The sequence below is a fragment of the Mustela putorius genome, unplaced genomic scaffold (genome assembly GCF_011764305.1).
Source record: "Mustela putorius furo isolate JIRA1106 unplaced genomic scaffold, ASM1176430v1.1 tig00000127_pilon_pilon_pilon, whole genome shotgun sequence".
Lineage (NCBI taxonomy): Eukaryota > Metazoa > Chordata > Mammalia > Carnivora > Mustelidae > Mustela > Mustela putorius.
Window position 1 is genome coordinate 12,405,382 of NW_025421288.1, and position 17,172 is coordinate 12,422,553.

At 50.3% G+C, this 17,172-nt stretch overlaps 1 protein-coding gene across 11 annotated transcripts in view; it reads right to left on the bottom strand.

The window, feature by feature from the left end:
• Positions 1-1,291: 1,291 nt before the first annotated feature.
• Positions 1,292-17,172, bottom strand: part of KMT5B (lysine methyltransferase 5B) — a 52,710-nt gene continuing 36,829 nt past the window's right edge. For 10 of the 11 annotated variants that reach the window (XM_004759555.3, XM_045065994.1, XM_045066000.1 and 7 more), the window contains 2 exons: positions 12,163-12,359; positions 1,292-5,620 (listed from right to left, as the gene is read on the bottom strand). In XM_004759555.3, the coding sequence (XP_004759612.1) occupies positions 4,137-5,620; positions 12,163-12,359 (1,681 nt within the window). In that variant the 3' untranslated portion in view covers positions 1,292-4,136. Of the gene's footprint in view, positions 5,621-10,867; positions 11,864-12,162; positions 12,360-17,172 lie in introns of those variants that run through there. The other variant, XM_045066017.1, reaches the window with a different exon arrangement.

Genomic DNA, 17,172 nt, shown 5'->3' on the forward strand with positions numbered 1-17,172 from the left:
GCCTTACTCTAGGTCACTTGGGATGGCGCCGGCCAGGGTCTCAGACTGGCCAGCCACGTGCACATCCCCTGCCAGCCTTCTGGTGTGTGAGCGGCCCCACGGTGGCGCAGACTCAGTTGGGGGGAGGGGTACTCCCAAAAGAGAGAAGTCTTGATCGATTGAACTTAGCAGAAAAACTCACGCATTTGACAAGGAGAAAACAGGATCTGGGAACGGACAGATTTTCTTTCAAAGACTGTGACCCAAGTCACCACAGGAGGCTGCAGGCCATCTTGGGGCCCCCAGATCGGAAGCTTTGCCAACAGTTTCCGTGAACATAAACCTGATGCCCTGGGAGGTGCAGTAACGGGGGGCGGGGGTGGCCCTGGCGGGAGGCCCCGTTCTCAACCCTGCCCATCCACACGCCCTGCCGCTTCCGAAGGACTCAAAATCGCTTTTCCAAAGGGCCTGCCCACTAGTGAATGCAAGCAGTGCCCACGCTCTTGACCTCGGGGAGGGAGTCGCTGGAGACTGCGTCACCCTCGCAGGCCAAGGCCTCGCTTACTGGAACCCTGGGGTTACCAAAGCGCCTCTGGGCTTGGAAGCAAGCATGACTGGGTGTGTGCCAGTACCAGAGCTGGCCCTTGAGGGACGAAACCACACAGGGCTCCGGGCAGCATGCTGCAAGCTAGCTGCCACCGGGTAGTGGGTGGGAATGAAGCCGGCTGAGGCGGCAGTTTCAATGGGGACATCAGCGCTCCCCCGTCCATGCTGCGTCACCCACCCTGCCTGACTCCGGCATCCATGGGGACTTCACGGTGCTGCAGAGAGGTTTTTTTTGGGGGGGGGGGCTGGCAGCTCGCCCAGGGCCCCTCAGATGCAGCAGGGCTGGACCAACTCCTGCTCCCCGACTCCTAAACCAGGCCCACGTCTCCTCTCAATCGGGTCTTGCTACAGTAACTAGGAGGACAGAGGACCCACGCCACCCGATAGGCCGGTTTTGTCCATTCAGAGGGCAGAAACCCAGCCCTTGGGAGTTGCGCAGTGTGGGGTCGGAGAGCGGGGGGGTTGGAGGGGAGCCTCCCCAGGAGACAAGGACTGCTTTCCCGTCTTTTCAACAAAAGGAGCGGCACTGGAAGCAAATGGGAGGCATTTGGGACATAGGCAGCGGCTCAGTTCGGCTAACTCTAACTCGCAGATGCTGGAAAGCTTGTAGACCTTCCACTTGACAAATCCTACTTGAAATGGAAGCCTTGTGCTGAAAGGCACCCCTTAGATCCTTTCTTCTCAGACACAGCGAACACTGGCCAGATTGTTTCAATTTCCGAATTTATTAAAATGATTAACCTCAATACTGCAAGTGCATGTACAAAATATTTGTAAAAAATGTTTTTAATGAAACGTTAAAGAACTTACCTCAAATGCTGAAAAAGTCCTTTTTTTTCATTCTTTCAGTACAAGGAATACATTATATCTCAAAGGTATTACAACTCAGCAAAACAATTTAAAACAGTAATTTGAAAAATGATTGAAAATCGAACACTTTACATGTATTTTTATGATCATCTCCTAATTCTTACAATGCCAAAATCTTTACGAATCATTGCGCAAGCTCAAGCTTGAAGTTGTATGGAACGCAGCCTCTTCCAAGTGGTCACCGTGTCACCCGTGTGTGGCTCTCGCCATCCCACACAGGGAAGTTCCACGGCGGAGCCCGAGCAGCTCCGAGGCCCCCACCTGGAAAAACGGAAATCAGGTTTCCCTGAAAGGTTTGTGCACCCCGACCCCAGGGCTCCGCTGCTGGGGCCCCTGGGGAAGGTCAGCTTCGAAAAACGTAATTAAGTTACTAAAATCAAGCTTCGAAATGGAGAAATGTGGTATTTTGTGACTTTTTCCTTTAGGGGGAAAGTCCTGAAATGGCTGTCGTTGGTATTCCGGGAGACGGTCTGAGACTTAAGTCTCTGAACCTCTTCGACATGCTCCACACTAAGGCGGGAGTGAAAGGGGTGGCCCACAGCTTTCTGGTACTTTCCAGACACGGAGTCTATGCTCGACCTTCCTCAGTGGCTGGAGACTCACACTTCTCCCCTGAGGGACAATGTGAGGACAGATGTGGTCCACAACGCGCTCTGAGGGCCTCGGGACAGAACCCGGGGGAACTGTTCTGCTTCGCAGCGGGGGACGGACCACACGCGGAGCAGGGGCGGGGGCGGGGGGCGGGGGGTGTGGCAGGGAAGCGGGTCTGCACCTGCCCTCCACGCTACCTGAGGGGTGACCTGCATGGGACAGACGGGAATGAGGCGACGTTAAGACCATACAAGTAACTCCTTAAAAGAACGTGAGGAGAAACAAAAACTCTACATTGCAAACACTTTTATGAATATTAATTTCTACATGGAACCCCTATTGGCAATTGTTTTATGGGACTCAGTTTAAAGGATGTTCCCCAGAACCTGGCAACCAGCAGGAATCACCAAAAGTAAGAGTAAGCATTGAGGTTTTCTCCACTGGACTTTTTGTTACGGGCAGATTCCTTTTAATATCTTAAGACATGGGCTACTTTTCTATGGACACTACACGAATCCCCTAAATCGATCTTACTCAGGAACACTGTATATCTGAAAGTACACGTACACATTTCCCAGAAATAAGGAGACCCACTGGCGTCAAACACCTGCTACAGCTTTATATTCCCAAATTCTTTGTCCAATGATTTGTAAAATAATCCAGAGAAATGAAAGGTTGGTATTGAACATAAAGTAGTAATCAAGAATTTGCTCATTAAGTTACTTAAAATTAATTTCTCTTCTCAAAGTGCTTCAAAAAAAAAAAAACAAATTAAATCTGACTCCTCTTTTCGTTTAACTGATAATATAGTCAAAAAATCTTTGATATTTTCATACATAAACTAACATAAGCCAAGAACTCCCACTGATGCAGTGCTTAAAACTATATATTTTATAATCTCCTATTTTATTGGCATGAATATTTCTAAACTTAAAAACCTTCCTGGTAAGTTCTTTTAATTTCTTATGACAAAAATTTCTCACAACACACAAATATTTACAACATATACATTGTTCTCAGTTCTTTACATTGAATTTCAAAGACAAACATTTTTATAGGTTACCACAGAACAAAAGCTGTGACTCATGTTTTTATTTCATAAACTATTATAAGTTAAAGTGAATAGAGTTTTTAATATTCCTTGTAGCATTTTACAAGTGCAACAGAAACCTTGAAGACCCAAATTAATTAAGAGAGCTGTAGTTCATTAGATAAATGTTGCCTGTTGTCATCACATTGTTCACAGCAAAGTTTTGAAAAAATAAGCACCAATCATTCTTGCAAAGAACAATTTTATCTAAAAGGATTGAAAAGTGTTAAATACAAGGTCTTTAATTTACATGACAAGCAATAAATACACGGACTCGGAACTCGTCCTCCACACCGCCGCTCTCGTACAGACAATGTACTGGAAAGTGAGCGGTCACGCGTGTCATCATTGTACTTTTTTTTTTTTTTTTTAAAGAAACCAATTCGACTCCTCCCGACGGATGGTTTGCTCTTTTGAGCAAGGCCACGCACAGTACACCTGGGCCAGCGGACAGTGTGAAAGGGACAAAACTCCGAGGTGGGGGGGACATCTAGCAAATAAATCAAAAAGCCAAAGATCATTGCTGGTGATATTAGCATATACTAGAAAACCTTAATATGCTGCTACTATGATTTGTTTTAAATTATTGTTTAGTCATATATTAAAGAGCCAGTTGATGCTCTTGGTTAAAAAAAAAAAAAAAAAAAAAGGGAAGAGGAAAAAAAAAAGGGAAAAGAAAACTGTGTAGCCACATTATTGTTTTCAACGTCCCGTGTGGAAAGTCGCTGTCACTGTACAATTTCGCTGGAGCCTTGATTTTTACAACTGGGCTTTCCCTCTAACTCAGAATTGCACGTAGGAAGGCTATTTAGAAAGTACAATAAAAATGTGCACAAATCGGGCGTCGGGAGAGTCAGCGGGCTGCACGCGTTCTACAGCAGGACGCTGCTCAGTGGAGGCGAGGGAAGCGCGGCTACAGCGGTCTCGGGCGAGGACTTACTGACGGAAACTTGTTTTTACTTCTTTAAAGGATGTTCCCCGGGCCAAACGGAGACGGCGCTCAGGCGTTGAGCCGCAGAGACTGGTCTTCTCTCCTCCGGGAGGAGATGTCGATGTCGATGGAGTCCTTGCCCACGATCAGCCGCAGGCGCTTGGCCGGAGGGAGGGGGATGAAGTCGTCCTCGAAGTCCTCCTCGTAGTCCTCGTCCTCCTCGCCGCCGTCGGAGGACGACGGCTCGTCCGTGCTCTCCTCCCCGTAGCGGCCGTAGTCGTCCACCTCCATGCGGGACTCCAGCAGCGAGAGAGGGTCGCCGCAGCACAGCCCGTTCTCGTGGAGCCCCTCGGGGTGCGGCCCCCGCCCCTCCTCGTCGCGCTTCAGCTGGATCTTCAGTTTGGTGGCGCTGCCGCCCGCCCCTGAGTTAAAGCCGTTGTTGAGCTTGGCTACGTACAGGTTGTTCTCGCTCTCGTGGTCTTTGCTTAGCTTGATGCTTATCTTTGAGGAATTCATGCCGTCGCTCTCCGGGTCGTTGGTCTTGCTGCTGCTGTCGTGGCGTCTCCGAAGAGTCAATTTGGGGATCCCAGAGCTGTTCTCCAGGATCAGCTGTGCGTCATACCTGGTGATTCGCCTCTTCTTTTTACTTTTTGCAGTTCTGAAGCCGTCCTTCGCCTTGAAGCTGTCGGACGTGACGACCGGCCCGCCGTCGGGCGAAGGCGCCCAGTCCGGGTAGGCCCCGGACGCGGGTTCCGGGGCGCCGTGCTCGGCCGGCTCGCAGGGGGCCCCCAGCACCTCGGGCGCCACGCCAGCTTCTCCAGGGGAGTCCGGCCCCTCGGCAGGTTCCTCGGCTTTCGCCAATGGTTTCCCAAGTTTCCCTTGCCGTGATTTCTTCTTCAACAGGCTGCTGTCACTCCTCGGACACTTGGCTTCCCCGCTGGGCGCTGCCCCGGGAGTCAGGTCCCCCTCCTGTGCCGGGGCAGCCGGCTGTTCGCCACCACTGCCGTCCGGGCCCGCTGCTGGCGAGCCGCTCTTATAGCTGTCCGACGGGCTGGGATCCAGTGGGAGGTCAGAGGGCTCCTTCGGGGTCGTCCTCGTCCGCGCGGACCTCCTGGTGGTATAGGCGCAGGGGGTGCCATGCCCCAGCGGCGGGGCACCTCGCCCGGAGCCCGCCCGGTGCTCCCGCGCCGCGTGTCTAGTTAAGCACCCGCCGGCTGCCGCGGCCGGAGCCGGTCCCTCGGGCTCCTTCTCTTTCTTAATGGGTAAGTTTTTATACAGAACTACTTTGGGCTCTTTGAGTACTAAGTTTCCCATCTCGAGTTTTCTAGAAGTGCTCTTTTGCTCCAGACGTTTGCAATGATTTCTTAATTTTATCTTTGAAAGTAAAGGCTTTGTAGGCTTTTTCAGTTTCTTTGGTACCCTGGAACTGTTTACATGAGTTAGCTTAGATGAGGTAGAGTTGGAGGAAGCTGGAATCCTTGACAGAGACTGCCTCGTTAATGTTCTGTTCTTGCTGTTCTTTTTCACACCGACGGAAGATTTTCGGTTGGGAGCTGCGAGTTAAGAAGAAGAAAAAAAAGGATGAAAACCAGTCCGGGGAACACAGGCGCACTCAACACACCACCCAAACCTGCTGGCTACGCGAGGGTTGGATCAGAGCAGCGTGTGAGGGGACCCTGCTGGTCTCCGCCGGCACATGGGCACCCCCATGCCGCCTTCCTGTAACTTCCCAACCGCTGCCTCCAGTTTACGGAGCACCTCGGCACCTCCTGCAGCACGGACCTGCACTCCACCCAGAGCTCGTCCATAACCCATTGTGATACTTGTCTGACATGTAAGTATTTCTTTTCCTCAAGTCTTTGTAAACTTGAGGAAAAATCAGATTTTCTTTCACAAATTCTCAACATCATTCAAGATAGGTTTCTAAAACCCGTGACTCATGGACTCAAAGGAAGGAGATTACTTGATTGGTAATACAGCACAGAAATACGTCATCGCTGAGCTCTAACAGACACTCTACCACAGTGGTTTCAAACAAGCGAGAGAGACCCTAAGAACTATATACTGTCAATCCCACAACGAGCTGCACTACACAAAGTTCTTGCTCCCACTCCGCGAGGACCAGCAGACTTCCAGGGGCGGCAGAGCGTTCTCCCCTTCAGGGACCGCCGGCTACCAACCACCAACCGAGGTAGGAAGAAGCCTGCGACTAGAGTTACACTCGTGGGACAAAGGGGGATCCAACTTCCTCTGGACAAGTGTATGGAAAGGCTGCGAGGACCCTCCTGGGAATTGCCAACCCGAGGACCCCGATCAGATTCGCAAAAAGGCTTATGGGTGACTCAAGTTTAAGCTGCTTCTGCAGTGAGCTTGACCTTACCAGGGACTTTCTGCTGTCTTTACGTTTTTCTCTCTGTTGTTTGGACCTGTATGCACAGTGTTTTACAGGAGTCCATTTCTCAATTCCTTATCGCCCCCCCGCAGCCCCCACCTGAAATCCCTTCCTCATCAAACTACCCCAGAGTCATCCACTAAGGAAGCTGAGATGACAGAAGTTAAGAATCCGCACTTCTCAGCAGAAAACAGGGCGAGTAAAAAGTGACTATGGGTAAACCGAGCACACTGCCCGGCAGAGACTGTCGCTGTGGACTTGGCCAAGGGTTGCCAGGGCGATGGCTGTTCCTTCTGCATGGCTAAGCAAATAAGTTAGCACTAGTTAGCTTCTATTGAGGGAGAACAAGAATGCGCTACAAGCATTCCCAACAAAGCAAACCAGCAAGAAGAGAAGGCTCTATACTCAAGAGTGTCTCATAAGAGGATCTGGGGTACCCAGACCAGCACAGCTCCCAGGAGCGAGCACCTGGACTGGACCCAGAAGGCGCTTCTCCATATGGGCTACCCACCCCAAGGCAGCCACTCACTCGTCCTTAGAACAATGGGAGTCGTGGTTTGGGTGCCATTCGACCGGAGAACTGACGTCGCATGAACCGGAATCATACAAACTCGCTGGAAATGATTTTTTAAAACACGAGCCTATACAGGGCCTTCTTTGGTTATAGAATTTCTTTATGCTCATGAGGCTTCCTATGAGGTCCCCTGAAGACATGTGCTTGCCGATGTGAACGCACGCCGGCGTCCGGCACTTTGGCCTTCTCAAACTCCACTGTGAAGTCCCGGCTCGGCTCAGACTCAAGGACCACTCCAGGACCAAACTTGGTGGCTGTCAGCCTCACTGTTCCTTTTGCTGCCCGCTCCCGCGCCGTGCCCGCACCACCCCTTCAACCCACACGCACCCCACGCGCTGGACCGCAAGCCCGCTGCGACCTGGATCCAGCTCGTCCCTCTAGTGAGACAGCCTCTGGCAGCCCTGGAAGACCTTGTCGTGCCGTCCAGCGGCCACTCTCCAGCCCTGTCCTCCTCTTCCTTTCTCTGCAGAATGGGACGCTGCTCACCGCTTTTCTTCCTGAAAACTCCCATCCCCCTGGCTGCCCACAGGGCCACACTCTCGCGTGCCCTGCCCTCTGCCCCCCGCAACTGCATGCCTCAGGTCTCTGCTGTCCTAGATCCTCTGGAAACTACACGCCTTCTCTGGGTGACAAGCACCCACCCTGGCCCCCCGCACGGCTCTTACCACTGAGGCACCGGCAGCTCCCAAGCCACCTTCTCTAGCCTCCCTCCTAGATTACAGGTCGGTACCACCACACACCTGCCGGCATCTAGACCGTCCCGAGGATGGACCCCTCATCACAGCCAACATGCCCCCCGAACTGAACTCAGCATCAAGCTTCACGGCTGCTCTCCCTCTAAATTCTCCATCCCGCGCAGGAACACCACCATCCGCACAGACAGCTGCCCAAGCAGGCGGCGAGAGGTCACCCCGCCCTCCTGCTTTCCCTACCCGCCTCCCCCAGTCAGCCACCAGGTCCCGTGGAGCCCCCCCCCCCCGTCTCTCCCATCGCTTCCCCAACAGCCTGTTCTCCACCCTGTGGCTGGTGACTTTCCTAGTATAACACGTCACTGCCGGGCTTTAAGACTTTCAGTAACTGAATGCCCTCAGAATAAATCCAAAAATTTCAACAACGGTCATATTCCTCCTTCCTACCCCCTACTCCAGCCACGATCTACTTTCCTGATTCGGGTCCTACACACATCCTGGGTCTTCATTTATGAATTCCCTCCACCCTGAAGACGCTTTCCTAAGCCAGTCCCCTCCCCCCTTTAAGACTCCACTTAAGAAATGCTTTGCTCAGGGAGACCTTCAGGACTTTCTACAAATGACCCTTTCTGTTTTCAAAGCACCTGAGATCCTCCTTAGTCTGGCTTATATCTTAATCCATTAGGTGAGTCTCATTTTCTGGTGATTCTGAATTCACCCCTGCTTCCGAAGGACTCCCTGGCTAGCCAACTGCGAGACCCACCCACAGGGCGCTCGCATTTGTGTTCTAAAGCACACAGAACGGACTGTGTTGGATGCTATGGATTTGTTGATACGGAGATCTCACTTACACGTGTTCGTGTACTGGTCAGTCTAGACTTTCGTTTTAAAAAGTTTCTCAACAAAACCCAGCAGAGGTATGATCATCAAGTCCAAGGTCAGAAGAGACCCAGAGAATCTGGGCAAGGCCAACGTGAGCCATGTGATGAAGATGGGAGCCCTGCGGGCGCCAAGGGTCCTCCTGGACGGGTCTACACTGTCCTGGTTCGGGAGGACAGTGATGGTAGGCTAGAAGAGGAAGACAGCAGCCATGCTGCCAATGAATGGGAGTCTGTCCAAGGACTGAGGACTCTGACTCAGCAGAGATCAGGCACCCCTGCAGCTCCTCTGGCCTCAGTGCAGCCACACCATGGGGCGACTCTACGGCCTGGCGGCGGGGACAGATCTCCAGTGCACAAATCAAAAACAGTCATTCTAGGTGCAGAGACACATTCTTAACAATTATTATATACTGATGCTGTGCGAATGGCCCAATCAGTATGCTCTCAATCCTAACATGCCTTCTTCGTAGTGCTATTAAGTCCACGGGGCAACCGAACGCGTCCGGCTGAGCGTGCCTCAGGCCGCCCACCGGCAAGGGGGGAGAGCTGGCATCTGGACTGAGCGGCATCTGTGACTCAAGAGCTACCGTACTAAGTATGCCACAGAGTTAAGTGGCGGTCCCTAGCTCCCAGGGACAGGACCCACACGGCACGGCCCTCACCGCCACCTCACAGTGCCCTCCAAAGCACAAGGCAGCCCTGTGTGCGCATCGAGAATGACAGCCGACACGAGCAGCGAAATGACATCAAAGCTTCCTGTGCGCCTGGGCTGGCTTCGGTACTGGCAAGGCCCCAAAACGCACACTCTGCCCATAAACCAAGGGAACATGAGGGCCGGCCAGAGCCTGGCATCTTCAGAACTTGAAGATTCAGAAAACCCTGAGTGAGACTGTAGAGTTCAGTTCAAGTATGTCAGGCTCAACAAGCACCTTCCATCGGACACGACCAGCCCAGGCCGGCAGGAGCAGCCTGCAACGGCTGTCGGAAATGGACCGAGCAGTATCCTACCGGCTCAGCTTCAAGGAGGGTTCAGATCGACAGCGAGGTCTGTGACCGCTGACAGTGAGAAGAGGGTGGCCCAGTCCACTCTCTCTAGGACAGGCGCTCCAGAGTTAAGATAAACTTATTCCACCCGCCTTGGCTTCCAGGCCTCACAGTAACCTGTGGCACTGGCACGACTCACACCCTGGTTCGCGGCACTATGGGGGGTGTGTGGCCTAGCCATCGAGCCACAAGAGGCCAAAGATACCACGCTCTTCTAATAATGGCCTTAAAATTCAGGCTTGTGGACTGAACTTGTGAAAATGGATTTCTTGTTGTCTCCTCTTTCCAGATGCTAAAGCCCACAGTCAAACTCGTGGCTCTAGAGACACCTTTCAAAAAGAGATCTGCGCAGAAGGAAGAAGTTTTCTCCCGACTAGGCAGAAATGTTTCTCTAAAAAAGAACACACAAGCTGTTCAGCACGTCCTTTGGGAGAGGCTCGGACAGCCTGGGCTTTGCTCCCAGCTGCGATCTCAAAAAGTCCTTCTTTCAACCAGATAGGAGGTTATGGTCGAGACACAGACACCAAAAGCAATCCCTTCTGAAAGAAAACCCGTGGGGACCTGACAGGACACTGCGGTGACGGCCCAGCGGAGGGCGGGCTGCGAGGGCTGCTGGTGGTAAGCCTCCAGCTCCTCCAGAGTGGGGGCCGCGTCTGTCCACTCCAGCGCCCGGCCCTCCACGGAAGTGCCACCACCCTCCCAGTCCTCACCACTGTAATCCTGCAGAAAGGTGATCTGAACCGTCAGCTCCCCCCCCCATCGGCAATCACTGGGGAGCGCAGCATCGCCCCTTGGTGAGGTTGAGACCCCGGGTCAAAGGGACCCCGGCTTGCTCTGCGCTTGCAGCCTGCTTGGCGTGACGACCCGGGTGCTTCCTGCACCCCGGGGGATGGGCCTGAGTCTCAGACATCTCCACAGCTCTCCAGCAACTAGGAGGCTTCTGAGGATTTGGCTTACTAAGAAATACTCCCCAGAGGGCCACATGGTAGTCGGCACACTTTCAGTGGCTGCCTATGTTACGCTCTTTTTGACTCCGTGGTGTACTGAGTTCAGTATGCATACAGTAGGAATAGAGTTAATGCCCCCCGTGTCACAGCGCCGTCCGGCGTGCGCAGCATGGTGGCCGTGTCCGCGCTCTGTAGTGTTTCATGCATGTATTTCTAAACCGGGCTTCACAAGTCTCCAGTTTCGCCAAGGAACCAGACTCCGAAAACAAAACGTTGATTATGTTCCATTTATTGTGAGAACCAACAGTCAACAGCGAGTGGCGGGCTAACTGCGCTCTTTCTGCTCACTTGGGGGCAGGGACATTGGACTAGGAACACGGTACTGCTCTTCCGCTACGGGGTGACACCTGGCCCCTGACCTCCAGCAGTAGGTGGAAGCAGGAACTCACGGCATGACGTTACCCATCGCGGGAGAGGCCTTCCCCTCTCGCCTGGGTTTTCTGCAGGGGAGGGGTGCACCGCGCTGGGTTGCAAACGGCTGAAGACGGGATGGGGGGAGCCTCAAGCAACGCGACTTCCAGAGGCACCAAGGCGCTACCAAGGACCTATGGCCACCTGGCAGGGCAAAACAGGTGTCCCTAGGGATCACTGAGTCAAAACGTGGAAACTGGATTCCTGTCAGAAACAAGTCAGACTAACGCGCCTACAGCTTTAGTGGCAACGAGAGGAAACTGGTGTTACCCAGAGGAAACCGGCCGCCACCAGCATGGTCCCAGGACTTCAAAGTTCCACAAACAGGACGCACTTCCTTTTGCCCGGCTAGGTTGGCTCCGCTTTCTTTCCTCTTTATGCTCCGTTCTGTTTCCAGTTTCCATACTGTCTTGCCCCCACGCACAACCGGTATCTTAAGGGCTGGCTTCTTCGTGGCACCTCTCTTGCGGCTTTCCGTGGTGGCTAGGGCACCACGTCAGAGTAACAGCGACCTTCCGAACGCTCCTCTATCGCAACTCTGAGCCTGGGAGCTGGTGGTCTGGTGAACGGGCTCAGTTCGGTTGGAAAGGGCAAGAAAGCGACAAAAAGGTGGAAGCCTTGAGGCCAGAGCTATGAACTGCCCAGGCTGGCGTCACGTGTGCTAAGGGACTGGCTCGGCGTGGGGACACGGACGTGCCTCCACACCTCTACCAGTCCTTCGTCTTCCTGTAGGACCTACCACCATCGCCACAGTCAAACTAACACCTTGAATATGTTTCTCTCAAACACAGGACGACCCTGGAACACATGATGAAGAATGTAGTATCCAGTTACCAGGAATTCAAGAAAAGCAGACAGTTCAGTCTAGAGGACAGGACTGAATCTGGAGGCGGGATACAGACTGCTTTTATGCTCGGATCGTTTCTAGAACCTTGCGGTGCTGCTGAAGCATGGGAGTCCCAGAGCTTCTCTCAATATTTAAAAGATCGAAACTACTGAAGTGAAGCACACTTTAGAAAGGCAACTGTATGAAAATACTTAAAAAAATAATAATAATAATAAAAGAAGACAGATGCTTATCAATCTCCCTTACTTACTTGCATTGTTTTTTTCCTGAGTGGTATCTGCATCAGTGTTAGAGCTGACAGATTGACTGTCTGAGTTTTTGCTGCTGTCACCTAACTTTTTAAGCCTATTTAAGCGTTTATCTGTCTCTCTGAGTCCGTATTTGCTATTGATAACAGGAGCAGGCGCAGGCAGTCCCACTCTGGATTTAAAAGCACCGGTTCCCCGTCTGAAAGAGAAAACAGCACAGGTTAAACAGACAGTGTCCTTACTCTAAGGTCAGGTGCTGAGGGCTCACGACCGCATCATGTCAACAGATGCGGCGCGCTGATGAGGCCTCAATAATCACTGGAAATCTGTCAAGTCTAGGACTCGCAAAAGAAATTAAAAAATGTATAGAAAACTAATGCAGAAAACCCTCTAAACTTTAAACAACAAATTACTGTGACTATTATCAACTGATTATTCACTCCTAGACCCTGAAGTCCAGGTGTAGATGGAAATAACTAATTTTTCCATTTCAAAGCTGGTGAGTCCAGAGTCAGGCCTACATTGTGGCTGAATTAACCCATCTGTTAATTGTATTCCAGCTCTGCTCTACACAACTTACCTCTACAACACTGCATATTAAGAATTAACAAATTAAAAAGGAATCAGAGAATTTCCATAAATTAATTCATTACTTAGAACTTGATGTTAGATATAGACAAATATTAACTAAAAATCTATGCAAGGTGGCTACACTGTATCAGTGAAAATCTGACTTCTAGAACAATAAAATCTTTAATTTCTTTCATGTTACCAAGATAAACATGAATGACCATAATTAACACAATGTTACTTAATAAAGGGCATTAAAAGACTTGCTTTTATCACAGGACAAGAATCATTTGTAGCTTACTCTAATAGTTTCTAGATTTTAAAATAATTTCTATTTTTATGTAAATTCTTCTGATATGAAAGTGCTCAGGAAAGGCTCTCATTGACCTTACGGCACATAGCTCTGCAGACATGAACTTTATTCAGTGAGTACTGGTGAATTCCTACTCAGCTCAATTCGAGAATGTAAATTAGTGAGGTTAAAAAAAAAAAAAGGTGCTACATATTACAATTAAAAAATGAAAAATCCCTTTGGTCAAAATTGCCTTCACTGACTTGCTTCTGTCTTCAGCTTGTCACACACAGTAAGGCTGAGGGCGCCCTCTAGTCTGGGGGCAGGCCCGGCCTCCGCATGTGGTTCCCTCCTTTGAGGATGTGGCTGAAGACACAGCAACTCCTCCCCAAAGTGACCACAGTGCTCCACTTTCAGCTAAGGGATAACAAAACGTTCAATTCCCCTTCCTACCACCTTACCTCTTATAGCTTAGGGGGCACACATCTAAACCCATCACCAAAACCATCTCTGATAAGTAGGGTGAGCATTCTTGCTTTCTATACGTTTCCAGAACAGATCTGGTATTCCACTTTTATTACCATTTCTGCAAAAAAAAATCACAACAAACTGGGAGCCTGGGTGGCTCAGCTGGCTAAGCGTCTGCTTTCTGCCCAGGTCACGATCTCAGGGTCCTACGATAGAGTCTCGCATCGGGCTCCCTGCTCAGTGGGGAGCCTGCTTCCCCCTTGGCCTCTGCCCCTCCCAAGCTCGTATGTGCGCTTCTCTCTCAAATAAAAAAATCTTAAAAAAAAAAAAAAATCACAACAAACTTACTGTGTGGCTGCCTCAGTTCTGATCTTGGGAAGTGTGTTAGAAGTCATGGTGGAGGGGGGTGCCTGGCTCAGTGGGTTAAAGTCTCTGCCTTCGGCTTGGGTCATGATCCCAGGGTTCTGGGATCGAGTCCCGCATCAGGCACTCTGCTTAGCAGGGAGCCTGCTTCCTCCTCTCTCTCTCTTTCTGCCTCTCTGCCTACCTGTGATCTCTGCTTGTCAAATAAATAAATAAAATCTTAAAAAAAAAAAAAAAAGTAAAAAGAGCCACAGTAGGGGCACCTGGGTAGCTCGGTGGGTTAAAGCGTCTGCCTTCAGCTCAGGTCATGATCTCAGGGTCCTGGGATCGAGTCCAATCCGGCTCTCTGCTCAGCAGGGAGCCTGCTTCCCTTCCTCTCTCTCTGCCTGCCTCTCTGCTTACTTGTGATCTCTGCCTGTCAAATAAATAAATAAAATCTAAAAGAAAAGAAAGTCATGGTAAAACATCCAGGTAATTGCGACCCAGACAGACAAGCAGTTCCCACTCTACTCCACACAAAAACGTGTGCAGAGAAAATGCAGAAATGTCAAAGGCGATTTTATCTTACAGGGATCAAGAGAGGAATACAGTATTTTGAGATATTCCAGATCTTTCCCCCATAACCTACAATATTTCTGGTTCATGTCTCGAAAAATGGGCCATACTTAAATTATGCTTAAATACAAATAATCATGGTGGAATTATTTTTTCTGGAAATTAGAGGTTTTTTTTGTTTTAAGTAAAACTCTACTATTCCTCTGCTTCTCTACTTCCCTGCTTTTCTCTTTCTAATGTATGCAAGGGAGACGTGCTCCAGCTTGTGCAACAAGCAGAACAATCCCAGATCTAAGCCAGGAAGCCCAAGAGGCCAGTCAGCCGCCTGCACGCCCGGAGCCGCGGCACCAGCGCTAACCGCCCGCCCGTGTGTCATCCCCTGCTCCTCTGCCACGGTCCACGCACCCGTCTATGCGGTTAGTCCTTTTTAAGCAAACAAAACCAAAAACACAACCAAAATGTATGGTAACACTCCACAATCCGCTTTATCGTCATGCGACGGACGAACACATCTAAACTGCACACGGGTTTTGGAAACTGTATTTTTCACACTGAATGAACAAACACTCCATGATGTGGTCAATCATTCCACATCGGTGGTCAGTGAAACGTGCAGATGTTTGTCTTTGTCTGCCACCGTGAACACTGTCCTTGTACTGCTTGCAAACCAACTCCTGACTAGCGAGGGCTATTTCCACAGGAGAGACTCGTCCATGGGGGACCGACCCCAGGCAGAAGGCGCACTTACTCTGAACGATGCTGTCAGACAACGCACGGCCCTACTAACAGGGGGTGAGTGCCTGTTCCTCCGCACCCTCACCGCCACGACAGACTCTCTCTCTCACGTTTCGCCAAATGGACAGCGACAACGAACACCTGATTACTGTTCTAACTGCCTTGTTTATGGCCATGATTTTCCGTGCGGCACCCTCCTTACCTTTCTCTTCTAGAGTCTGTCTTTGGAGCTTCCAGGAGCTTTCTGTTATTCGGATTATTAACGTTTTACCATCTGCGTACTGTTTTCCCTTCGTTTCATCATCAGTTGTCTTTGATGTTATTTTTGACATTTGAAACATTTTTGTATTCACTGTTTTTTTACCTTACTTCTTTCAAAACATCTCTACTACACCAAGATTAGAGAGCTATTCTCCTATTTTTTTCTAACAATTTTGTATTGTATTTTAAAATTTTAATCTTTAACCCATCTTGAACTCAGCTTGGTCTTCTTCCAGATGCAGAACGAATGATACTAACATCATTCATCAGACAAATCACCTCCCCGTGTGGGCTATCAGATCTCACACACATTCACCTCTGTTTCAGGCCTCTCTGTTCGTGTCCTTTTATCCACCTGTCCACTTCTGGGCCAACAGCATCCAGCGTTGATCACAACAGTTTCCTGGCTACTTTTGATACCCACTAATGCAAATCTCCTCTAACTCTACTTTAGAAATTGTTTCTTGGCTATCATCAGACATATTCCGATATAAACTTAAAAAATAATCTAATCCTTCATATTTTTTGGTCCCTCGTTAGAATTTATTTCTCACATTTTCTGCAGTAAAATCCACAGCACTTACTCAGGAACCCATTCCATTCCCAACAGCGATCATCAGGATGGTGACAGCCAGAAAGGAGCATCAAATGCATCCTGGACGCTTACTGATGAGCTCGGAGCCATCGTAAGCCTTCCGCTCGCCCGCCTCTCTCATCCTGCAGCCCCCGGCAGAGCGCACGTGTGCATGTCCCTGTCACTGCTGCCCTCACAGCTGGCATCGCACTAGGCCTGTCCACCCAGCATGTACCAGACCTTACCTAAGTCAACTACTCAGGTAACCGCTGACTAGTAACTGGGTGAGTCCGAATCCTCTCACCCTCTTGGGTGTTCCTAAGACTTTCAAGAATATTTGCGATCAACCTTTGAATCGATGTGCTCAAACAGTGTGAAAAGAGCCTTGGCTCCTGCCGGGAGTGAGCCTTTCCACCGTGAACGGATCTGCTCATGTGTCTGCTTACTCCTCACACTAACCCTGTGGGGGAGGTGGGCTTACCCCCACCTGGCCAGTGAAAAACCGAGGCTCGCAGAGCACAGAAGTGCCTGAGGAGCAGGACACACACGATTCCAGGAAGAGAGCAGCTTTAGGCCGGGTTCGGAATCCCGAGTACACGGTTACATTTCCCCCAGCCGTCTCCGAAAGCTGATTCGGCACGCCACTTGCTGCGTTCATTCATTCAGTGACTGAATATTTATCAAGAACCCACTAGTTAGTGCCAGGCACTGTTCCAGAGGCTGGGGATACAGCAGCGAGTGAAAAGGCTGAGAAATCTCTGCCTCCATAGAGCTTCCATTCCAATGGGCAAATGACCAGAAGCCATAAAGTAACCTGACAGCTAACATCTGAGAACTGACTGTGCTGTTTTGTGTTCTTCATGGGAAATAACAAATTTAACCCTCACAGTGACCCCGTGAGCTCGCTTCTAGTGTTATCCCCACTTTACAGATGGCGTAAGTGAGGCACAGAAAGCACCTAAGCTGCTCAAGCTCTCACAGCTGACGAAGTATGGCCAGTGTCTTAGCTCCGGCAGACGGCACTCGGCTCAGGCACGTCGTGAGGCATTATTCAAGTATAATTAAACCACTCCGTGGACTAGAGCTTTTTGTGAGCTGCTCTAAGATTTAACCAACGTTCAAACCACTATTTATGTAGAAAATACATTTTTTACACCCACTCCCCACCCCCCCCAAAAAAGGGAGGGGGCAAAA